General features: G+C 44.2%; 1 protein-coding gene across 5 annotated transcripts in view; it reads left to right on the forward strand.

The window, feature by feature from the left end:
• Positions 1-12012, forward strand: part of LPCAT2 (lysophosphatidylcholine acyltransferase 2) — a 322785-nt gene that overhangs the window by 280982 nt on the left and 29791 nt on the right. For all 5 annotated transcript variants that reach the window (XM_077458072.1, XM_077458053.1, XM_077458081.1 and 2 more), the window contains exon 13: positions 5814-5912. In XM_077458072.1, coding sequence (XP_077314198.1) covers positions 5814-5912 — 99 coding nt within the window. The remainder of the gene's footprint in view (positions 1-5813; positions 5913-12012) is intronic.

The raw sequence follows: 12012 nt of genomic DNA on the forward strand, positions 1-12012 counted from the left end.
TAGGCATCAGTGTTTGTCGTCTGCAAACAGGCCACATTTGTGAAACTGAGAGCCACATTGAACTCCTTGTATGTTTGGTTCCCGGCGAATGGAGATGTCTCAATTGCTATTGCAAAGATTAGCGGAGATAAAGAACATCCTTGTCTGGTGCCTTTGGCTATATGTATTGGTTCGGAGTAGTGGCCTTGAAGCCTAATATAGGCTTTAGGATTTGAATAAAGAGCTCGGATCAGGCCCATAAACTTGTCGCAAAGTCCCAACGTTCAAGGATTATAACAATGTATGGCCAGGAGACCGAATCAAAGGCCTTTTGAAGGTCCAGTGATAAAAGTATGCCTGATTGTTTTGGACCTCCTGGCCGGTTTGTCTGGAGGATGGAGACTATGTCTATGGCTCTTCTGATCTGATCAGGGCCATGTCTGCCTGGGATGAACACCACTTGATCCTTATGAACATATCGATTAATGAAGGAAGCTAGACGATTTGCAAGGAGTTTGGTAAGGATTTTTAAGTCGCTATTGATGAGGAAGATGGGTCTATAATTACTGACTTCTTCTGGGTTTTTATCCGGTTTCGGTATTACTGCAATTTAGGCTGTGTTTAGGTGAGGATCAAGTGGGGTTCCCTGTGTCTTTGCGTTAAAATTTTTTTTGTCAAATTTGGAGTCAGGGTGGTGGTAAATGTCTTGTAATAGGGGTTAGGGAGACCATCGGGACCTGGAGCAGAACCTGATTTGAGGTTCTTAATGACTTCCTGTACCTCTTCTGAGAAGGGGGCCTCCAGCATATTATTATTTTTTTTAACATATTTCAAAGATTTTATTGATATTTTAACACGCGTTACAAAAATGTCTGTGATAAGATGTAGTTATGGCATAGTACCTATTTGTTAATGCAAACCAAGGAAAAAAGAATAACAGAACATTTCCAGAAATAGCAAGTAGCAACCAGTAAACCTTTGTGCGTAATTTTAATTATACCATATGTATTATTACTTTCAGAGGCTGTAGTGTAATACATGTAGTAAGGTGGATGGTTCTTACATTTAGCCAATGTGCGTAAGACATTAGTGTCTTCGCCAAGCGGTTAGGGTCTTTTGTGTGTAGTTAGGTTGAGGAAAAGTATTTTATTTTGTTTGTTTTGTTTTCTTTCCTTTTTTGTATGGTCGGAAAGTGCCCCATTACCATTCAGCCCAGAAGGGAACTTGCTGTGAATGGGCGAGGTCTTGGGTAATGGTAAAAGGATGCAGAGTGGGTCAGTACCTTGAAGCGACAGATCGAGTTACGTTACTTATGCATTCAGATGTTTGGTTGTGCTCCAGCATATTATTATTTTTTTAATGAATTTTATGTTATTTTAAGTTTGTTTGCAGAGCACCTGCCATGCTCTTAAAGCGGGATTCCACCGGGACTCCGGGTTTTTTTTTTTTTTTTTTTTTTTTTTTTTTTTAAAGCCAGCAGCTACAAATACTGCAGCTGCTGACTTTTAAAATAGTGACACTTACCTGTCCAGCACCCCCGCGATGTCGGCACCCGAAGCCGATCGCTAGGTCGTCTGTCGGGTCCTGCCGCCGCCATCTTGGGTATGGGAATCAGGAAATGGAGCCTTTCGGCTTCATTTCCCGGTTCCCTACTGCGCATGCGCGAATTGCGCTGCGCAATAAGGACGCTCCCCGCTGCCTCTGGGAGCTGTGTGTTTCCCAGCAGGCAGCGGGGCACTTGCGGGAAGGGGCGGGCACTTGCGGAAAGGGGCGTAAGTTACGCCCCTTTCCGCAGAGAGCTGTCCCGGAAGTGGGTGCAGTTACCTGGATTATCCAGGTAACTGCACCCCCCTCCCCCCTGAAAGGTGCCGATTGTGGCACCGGAGGGGGGGAGGGTTCCGATGAGCGGAAGGTCCACTTTAGGGTGGACCTCCGCTTTAACAACATTTTGCTACCATTTGCAGCCCTCTAGACCTTTCCATTACTTTTTTAGAGCCATTTTAGTCCTCAAAAGTTAGGGTCCCCATTGACTTCAATGGGGTTCGGGGTCAAGTTCAGGTCCCAAACTCAAACTTTTTTGCGAAGTTCGGCCGAACCCGAACATCCAGGTGTCCACTCAACTCTAGTCGGAATCCTTTCAGCTACTGTACAAGGAGGAAGAAACACTTTTTTCACACAAATGAATAAACTTTTGTCCTACAGCAAAACCTAACTTTTTTTGAACTTTTTGTAGACTAACAAACACACAATACTAAATGACCATATTTATAATAAACCCAATACACTAACCGACTTTTTCACTTTCTATTTTTTTTCTTCCCCTAAAAATCCATACCAGAATCCCATCTAGGATAAGGGTTTGGGTGTAATATTATTTTTTTTGGGGGGGGGGGGGGGCATGTCACTTTTTACAGTGCCTTCATTGGCTGTTATGGTGCACCATAACAACCAATGACCATGTAGACAATGGTGTCCTAGCACCTGCTAATGTTATTAGTTGCCAGGACACTGGTGGCTGGCCCGCACAACATCTTCAGTTGCCATGAGGCAGATGGCCGCTTGCATTCTAGCAACCAAAGATACTTGCGAGCCACACTGCTGGAAGTTGACATTTAGTTTACAGTACCTTGGAAAGGTACCCCCCTATGTTGAAAGCATGCGACCTAATGAGCGACCACTTGCTTGCTGCTGTCCTCCATTCCTTGGCAGATGGGCTGTATATTTTGATAAGATTCTGGCATTAAATTTGAGGGACTCTACCTGTTTTAATTTTGTCCCCTTTCTTTGCTTGTGGTACCACCTTAAAATTCACACCAGACCCCTATCTAAGATAAAGGTCTAGTGAATTTTGAGGGGAGCCTCATGTCCCATTATCAGTAGGTAAAACACTGGTGGTCAGTCTGCACCACGACCTCAGTTCATAGAAGGCAGGTGGCTGCTTGCATACTAGCAACCAAAGATGCTTGTGATCTGCGCAGTGGGAAGTTTTTTTTTCCAGTAGAAGTGGTAATACTGCCACTAAATGCTCATTCCCTTTGTTGGAGAAATACATGGATGCGGTAACCAACTTATCCTCTACTTTCAGCATCTCTTCTGCAAAAAATAGTAATGATATAGTTAAGTATTCTAAAGGAATAGTTACACCACTCTGCCTCACAACTTTTTTTTTTTTTTTTCTCCAGATTTATGAACATAGTTAAAGTCTACTGCTACAATTATGTTTTTTTTTTTATATATATATATATATATTTACACAACTTTTATCCAGGATGTTTCTAATTTGATGGGAAGCAAATATGTGAATTTTGAGTAATAGCATTTACAACTAAACCCCCCCCCCCCTTTTTTTTTTTTACTTTGCTTTCTCTTTCTTTGTCTCTCTGTTTTCCCCTCCTATTTCCATACTGTCTTCTATACTCTTCTCCCTCTCTTATTCGCATTCAAACCCTTGGCTAGTCAGACCACCCTTGAGGAGTCTGACGTTCAAGTCCTTCTCCCCTCCCTGCATACTACATAGGAATACTGCCCGTTGCAATACATTACTGCACAAAAACCTTTGCGTTTCAGACTTTCAGGCCCCCATCTCATATATAATGATCTTTATCTATCTGGTTAACCCCTCCTTGTCAGCACGGCCTTGGTTATACATTTTTTATGGTTAAAGAACAACCATCTCTGCAGCACTCCACCAATCAGTAGCACATGACTCTTAGATGATGAGAAACAAAATTCTCTGGTCATCACCTGGCCAATACCGTCCCTACAGTGAAGCATGGTGTTGACAGCATCATGCTGTGGGGATGTTTTTCAGCAACAGGAACTGGGAGGCTAGTCAGGATCGAGGAAAAGATGAAGCAGCAATGTACAGAGACATCCTTGATGAAAACCTGTTCCAGAGTGCTCTGGACCTCAGACTGGGGTGAAGGTTAATTTTCCAACAGGACAATGACCCTAAGCACACAGCCAAGATAACAAAGCAGTGGCTATGGGACAACTCTGTGAATGAATGTCCTTGAGTGGCTCAGACTTGAACCCAATTGACCGCCTCTGGAGAGGTCAGAAAATGGCTTTGCGCTGACGCTCCCCATACAACCTGATGGAGCTGGAGAGGTCCTGCAAAGAAGAATGGGAAAAAATGGCCAAAAATAGGCATGCCAAGCTTTTAGCATTATACTCAAAAAGAGCCTGTAATTGGTGCCAATGGTGCTTCAACAAACCATTGAGCAAAGGTTGTAAATATTTACAGTATGTAGAGTGCTTTAAAGTATTCATGCCCCTTGAAATTTTCCACATTTTATCATGTTACAACCAAAAATGTAAATGTATTTTATTGGGATTTTATGTGCTAGACCAGCATAAAGTGGCACATTGTGAAGTGGAAGGAGCATGATAAATGGTTTTCAAAATGTTTTACAAATAAATATCTGAAATGTGTGGTGTGCATTTTTATACACACCCATTTACTCTGATACCCCTAACTAAAATTTTGTGCAACCAATTGTGTATGTCACCTAATTAGTAAATCAGGTCCACCTGTGTTAATTTAATCTCAGTATAAATACAGCAGTTCTGTGAAACTCTCAGAGATTTGTTAGAGAACCTTAGTGAACAAACAGCATCATGAAGACCAAGGAACACACCAGAGAGGTCAGGCATAAAGTTTAAAGCAGAGTTAGGTTATAAAAAAAAATATTCCAAGCTTTGAACACCTCACAGAGGTACTGTTCAATCCATCATCTGAAAATGGAAAGAGTATGGCACAACTGCAAATCTACCAAGACATGGCCGTCTACCTAAACAAGTGGTGATGAACCTTGGCACCCCAGATGTTTTAGAACTACATTTCTCATGATGCTCATGCACTCTGCAGTGTAGTTTAGCATCATGATAAATGTAGTTCTAAAACATCTGGGGTGCCAAGGTTCGCCATCACCGACCTAAACCGATAGGTCGGGCAAAGACAGATTATTATTATACAGGATTTATATAGCGTCAACAGTTTACGCAGCGCTTTACAATATAAAAGGAGACGATACAGTTACAATACAATACAATAAAATACAAGAGGATTAAGAGGGCCCTGCTTAGAAGAGCTTACAATCTAATAGGGTGGGGCAGGTGGTACAAAAGGTTGTAACTGTGGGGAAATGAGCTGATGGAAGTGGTAGGAGATTAGTTAGAGACATTATAGGCTTCCCTGAAGAGATGAGTTTTCAGGGATCGCCTGAAGGTGGCAAGAGTAGGGGATAGCCGGACCAATAGAGGTAGTGAGTTCCAGAGTATGTAGTGCTTACTTATCTCTCTCCAAAGGGTTGAGTGCCATGTCTTTCTGCTTCTCCATTCCTCTGTTATCAGCATGATAACTTCTGACAGGCTCTTTGATACAAAAAAAAAAGAAAGCAGCTGAAAATGAGTTTCTTCGTTCCTCTGCTTATGTGTGCTCTCACATAGTATATGCCCAGACTCCAGACCCACTGCTGAATGAGGAAGAAAGATTTGTAACACGACCTGCACTTTCTAAAGAATGTAGAAAGGGAAAGATTGCAGATATACATGTAAAACTTATGTAGGGAGATTTGTTTCATCTGTGTATCATCTGAGGCTATTCACTTCAGTGAGTATAGGAGAGGGTTTTCAACAGGCTTGGAGTGTAATTTTGTATACGTTATTTAGCAAGGTGCTTTTTTTTTTTTTTTTTTTGCTGCAAAATGAATTTCTAACTGTGATTATTTCCAAAATGTTTATTTTATTGTCACAGATAATTATGTAGCCAAAATGACTAACACAGCCCATCTTCCCATCAATTAACCTTTATAAATTTTTCTTCTTTAAAGAACAAAGATGGTACCATAGATTTCAGAGAATATATCATTGGAATCGCCATCCTTTGCAACCCTGCAAATTCTGAAGAGACTATTCAAATGGCATTTAAGGTAATAACAGCATATTTCTATTATTATATATTGATAATTCCCTGCAGCATGACACAAAATGATCTGTTCACATTAGTTCATCTCCTTGATGAGCTTATCTTACTGCAGTCATGTGTTAATTGGCACTACAATCTACAATCTGGGGAAAAGGTTCTTCATTTATTAAGTTTTTGGATTGAGGGAGTGAACCAAAGCACCCAAAAGAGACCTATGGAAACAAGAAAAACATTCAAACTTCATGCAGATGGCGTCCTTGGTAGGTTTCAAACATGTTGTACTCCTCCTAAAAACTGTGCTTTGTGCAATAGTTACACCTTTATTGGCACATGAAGTGGATTAAATCCATCCAAGCAAAAGTAACTCACACAGTGGACTTCTGTACAAAAGAATAAAATGTTGTCAAAAATTGTATTGCTTTTAATTGATAAAGTGCAGCAAGTGCAAGTGTCATACAAAGCTCTGTAGTGCATATTGTTGGTTAGCTAAATATAATTCTCTTCTTGGGATTGTAGACAAAAATAATTTATTCATATAGAAATAGTGAGAATTGTGGATTCGGACACCACACAGGGCAACATACCATACCGAAAAAAATGTATAGTATTAAAATCTATCAAGTACAAAAAATGCAAACAATTTTATGAAAAAATTATGCAAAAAAATTAATAAAAAATCCCTTTAACAAGATTGTTTTCCACATATACATGCACTTATCCCCTTCAAATGCAGGCTGTCTAAACTTCCTGCTAAACACAAAGTCCTATACCTAAGTGGATTTCATCTGGTAACATTATTCAGTTCAAAGCCAGTGATATACATAATTAAAAAAGTCACAGTTGCCTGTGATCAACATCTCCAATTGCACTCTACAGAATGCAAAATCAACAAATCAAATATAGAAGCAAAGAGCAATTGGCTGCCCCAAATGTCAGTTGTTGTCCAATCTTAGCGTTGTTGCAGAAACCATTAAAGTGTCACTAGACCCACAGCAATAAAACAAGTCTGTATATGCAGTAAAGCATGCTTGTTATACTCACTGTGGAACCACTGTGGAAGGAGTTATTCATCTGCATTCTGTAAAAAAGCTATTTGTTTCCGTCTTCTCTGATCCTCTCCTTATTTTACTGCCCTCAATCCATCTGCTGATAGCACAGGTACTCTGCACATGCTGAGTTTGGTGTGTATTGCTTTATTTTTGTGAGGGGAAGGAGGGTGCATGTGATCAGCACAGGGCCAATCAGCACCATCCAGACAGAGTCAGGGGTCATGCAGCCTCATAGGACAGTCAGAAGAGACTGAAAACTCCTCCTACAAGCTTTATCAGTACTTGGCCAGACACTGATGGGAGTTACAAGACTGCTATATACTGCTGATGGAAAAAGGTATTTAACAGTTTATTTTTAGTAAAATAATTGTATTTCCATGTTCTATTTACTGTGGGAGACCAGATATAGTTAATTCAGGGTCCTGGGTTTAGAAACACTTTAATTCAGTATGCATGCATAGTCAAGAAGCAACAGGGGTTATGCAAATGACAGTAGCAGTTGGAATTAGCAATGAAGGCAGCGTGTGGCAGTGTCGCCTATGAAATGCATCAATCCTTCCTACAGTCATGATAGGCCAAACAGGGCTACTTTCTCTATCATTCATTGACGGGCACAGGAACTCTTCTTGACCTTAGGGTTATATTGCCCTTTTAGGAGAGGACTAGGCAGAAAGTGTTAAAAACAGCAACACTTGCACAGTACCACCCAGGGGGAAGTCCTACTGGCTATAACTCCTCACACTGCATCCAGCAGCTCAGTTTTTTTCCTGCCTAGTATAGGAGAAGGACCTGGCTCCTGATGGGACCATTGGTCCTAGGAATTTTTTTTTTTCTGCATTTTTGATTGCTGTGATCTTCAATCATCAGCCGGGCTGGGTGACAGACTGGATAATATAGATCCTTGTAGTCTCCCCAGCCTGGCCATCGAGCGTGAGCAGGCCCTAGCTATGCGCTGGATCGGCCATGACATGCCCCATCTATTCCAGGGGCGGCTGGTGAGCTATATGCTCCGGGACACACATATGACTGGGCTACTGCTGTCTGTGCCACAGTGTGCTGTGGCCGGCAGCCACCCCATACTGCTCGGGTGATGGGTCTGTCTGTGGAATGCGTCCAGCAGTTCCTGCGAGCGCAAGGGGGGTAAAAAAAAAAGCCCCCTCCGTCTTCTGGGGAAAGCTCTGATTCAGACTCGGGCCCCACTGTGACTGGTGGCCCCTGTTCTGATGTATCAGAGGATGTGGACCAGGACCATTCGGACAGTGAGAATGAATCCGGGTCAGCGCAGGAAAAGGCGTTTGTAGGAGCACTTATTACAGTAGTGCGGGATACCCTAAAAATGGAGGATACAGCGGCGGCATCTACAGAAGTGTCGGTCCCTTTCGGGTCCCACAAGCCAGCCCGCATGCCTAAGGTGTTTCCTTACCTAACTTATTTTGATAAGTTTATTTACAAGGAATGGGGAAAACCGCAGCGGGCCTTTTCAGTCCCGAAACGCATGGCGATGCGTTACCCCTTTTGAGGAGTGTTTCCTGAACAAATCCATATGTGACAGACCTAGCCGGGGCAGAGATTTTTGGAGAGGATTGAATGCTAGCCTCTGGCCAATCGATTATGGGCCCTGGATTTTAAGGAAACAATATTCTTTGCGAGGTGAATGAAAAATCCAGTCTGATCTGTACTAATCGGACTCAATCTTGTATATATGTATATATTTTATATTGTCTCATGCTGTGTACTATTTGCTGTGATCATTTGGGGGGGGGGGGGGGGGCTGTATTCCAATGTTCTATTGTGTCTGTCTGCTCTGGATATTATGGGATGTTTATCTCTATGGAGGGCGGGGGGGATTCCTCCAGCAGCCCCCCTGCTAAGACTGGTTACTGATAAGAAGTTAAACACACCTGACCTCTGTGTCCATTGTCATTGGACAGTTTAACCCGTCCTGTTTTCCAAGGGTGGGGGAGTGTTTTTAAGTTGGTTCTGTATAACATGTGCTTGAATAAAGATTCATTCCTGTTTGAACCTCAATACAGGGCCTTGGCTCCTATTTGGGGGAGAATTACTAGTATGGGTTCCTTGTTTGGCTGATGGAAGAGTTTGGTAGCTGCCTTGGTGTTCGGGAAGGGAATATCCTAAACGACTTTAACCCCTTTCATACTCGGGGTATCGTTACAACTGGTGGCAAGCAGCGGGATCATTCCCACAGCCCAGAAGGACAGCTACAAGAGGACAATGGAAGCACAGTATGAGCGGCTAAAGCGCTCTACTCTCAAGGACTTGAGGGCAGCACAGTGGTGTAGTGGTTAGCACTCTCACCTAGCAGTAAAAAAGGTCGCTGGTTTGAACCCCAATCATGACACTACCTGCATGGAGTTTGCATGTTCTCCCTGTGTCTGCGTGGGTTTCCTCTGGGTACTCCGGTTTCCTCCCACACTCCAAAGACATGCAGGTAGGTTAATTGGCCTCTGTCCCAAATTGGCCCTAGTATATGAATGGGAACCTTGGATTGTGGGCTCGTTGAGGGTAGGGACCGATGTGAGTGTGCAATGTACCAGGATAGGGACAATTGTAGACACTCACTCAGGTTGAACTGGATGGACTGGTGTCTTTATTCAACCTTACTAACTATGTAACTATGACTTACTGGAGAACCGGGGCTGTCGGCCAACAACTGTTAGAAAAGGGACATTATTGCAGAACTAGTCTAAATGGATAGAGCTGAAAGACCCAACGTAACCGAAAGACCCAGCATAACAGACAGGTCACCCAAAGAGGCAAGTTTTGATCGGGCTGTTAAAATAAGACTGGCACATTATGGTCCTAATCCTACAGTGGAGATCATAGACCTAGTTATAGCGGCTGTGGATGCAAATTGGCTACAGCAAAGAGGTGCTGCAGCAGCAGAAGTCACAGCAGCACCAACTGAAAGGAGAGGTACAGATATCAGCCACCATGGAAGAGGAATTCAGTCGGAGGTTGCGAGAGATGCAGATACAGCATAGAGGACCAGTATCAGAGCAGATCCTGTTGGGATGGCCTGATTCTATCCTCTGCGAACTCTGGAAGAAAGCGCTAGCTCTTGAGCAACAACACCAGGGAAAAGTTCTCCACTCCATCCATGTAAGATACTGGTCGCAGTATTAAGTATGAATGCTGTTATTGGGGGGAAAAACCAAAGCAGAAGGAGACAGCTGAGTTAAGCAGGCTGATCCGGGCAGAGATCCGGTTGGACGAGAGCTACAGAGCCCTTCGGTGGTATGTAGCCCAAGAGTGCCCATGGTCAGTGGATGACAGCCTCACGGAAGGCTTTAACTATGATGGCCTGGGATTGTTGTATTGGAGGCTGTCCAGTGACCTGACTTTGGGAGTGATTGAGAGTGGCGTTTGGAGGAAATAATGGAGCACAGAGAGCGAAGACTGAATGTCTCGGAAGGGCACTGGGCACAGGAAGATTTGGAGTTTCTGGCCATTCAGGAATGGGAGCTGGAGATCACCTACAGACAGCTGCTTGACTCTGCTCAGCAGCAGGGTTGTGCTCCCTTTGCCTGGGACTCTCAGGAAATACCAGTTGTCAACATCTGAAATCCTGGCTGAAGAATCGGCAGTGGAAAATCTGGAGATTGTCATCCCCAAAGCTGAAGTGCTGACAACAGGGCAGAGTTCTGCTAACCTCTGCCCAGCACTGAGAGCATCTTCAGGGTTTCATGGACAGGAGATGGTGAACCTCTATCCCCAGACACCGGTTGCAGAGACGGGGGATTTGATAGACCTTTCTGCTGAGAAAGAACAACCTGATGAGTCTCCAGCAGAAGAGCTGGTATCAGGGCCAAACTTCAGTGTGCTCTGCCCAGCACCAACAGCAGTATCTGGGGAGTTGCAAGGAACTTCCCCAGCTGAGGCGCTGGTCACCGGACAGAGGTCCAAGACCACACCTGTGGCTCATGGTGAGAAGGTGGCAATCACTTCCCAGCAGCCAGATGAGGGAACGGAAAAGGAAGCAGCCAGCTCACATCCCCAATGCCAGCTGCATGGTTTGGGAGGGTAGGAAGTCAGCCTCCCTCCCCAGCAGTTAGCCGGAGCAGATGGTGTGGGGTTTCCAGCAGAAGGGCTGGCAACAGGGCAGAGTGTTGCGGGCCTCTGCCCTCAACAAATAGAGGATGAATTTTAAAGGTGGATGGGGCTTCAGTCCTCACCTGTATACCACAGGGATGCTGGGCAGTCGGCCCAGATCCCCAACAGCATGATGGAGTGAGCCCAGTCATCCTGTCTTCTCTCCAGCAGCTGAAAGGACTCCAGAGAGAAGGCCATTCCAGGCCTCTCCCCAGCGGGGGATATATTCTCAGAGAGGCAGAGGTTGGCTGGGTGAGTAATACTTTGTTGGGAAAATTTTGCTTGTGGTACTGTGTGGATACCAGCATTAGAGGACTGGAACCCCTGACTAACTTCAGAGTCAACCCATCTGGGGTCTCCTCCTGTGTTAGTCTCTTGCAGAAAGGGGAGAAATGTGACAGATCTAGCCGGAACAGAGGTTTTTGGAGAGGATTGAATGCTAGCCTCTGGATATTATGGGATGTTTATCTCTATAGAGGGCGGGGGGGGGGGGGGAGATTCCTCCAGCAGTCCCCCTGCTAATACTGTTTACTGATCTGTGTGTCCATTGTCATTGGACAGTTTAACCCACCCTGTTTTCCAAGGGTGGGGGGAGTGTATTGAAGTGGGATCTGTATAACGTGTGCTTGAATAAAGATTCATTCCTGTTTGAACCTCAATACAGAGCCTTGTCTCGTATTTGGGGGAGAATTACTCATATGGGTTCCTTGTTTGGCTGATGGAAATGTTCGGTAGCTGCCTTGGTGTTCAGGGAAGGAATATCCTAAACTACTTTAACCCCTTTCATACTCAGGGTGTCGTTACACCATGGTGGGGTCAGCATTGTGGACAGTGTCGGCCACAGCCCTGGTATCGCAGACGATGACTGAATGGGCTAAATTGTTGCACCGTGAATTGGAGAAGCATCAGGCTTCCCTGGTCTGCGTGGAGCTGGCAGACCAGTTG

Source organism: Lithobates pipiens, unplaced genomic scaffold, assembly GCF_037356315.1.
Source record: "Lithobates pipiens isolate NorthernLeopardFrog02 unplaced genomic scaffold, aLitPip1_a1.2 Scaffold_10, whole genome shotgun sequence".
In the NCBI taxonomy this organism is placed as follows: domain Eukaryota; kingdom Metazoa; phylum Chordata; class Amphibia; order Anura; family Ranidae; genus Lithobates; species Lithobates pipiens.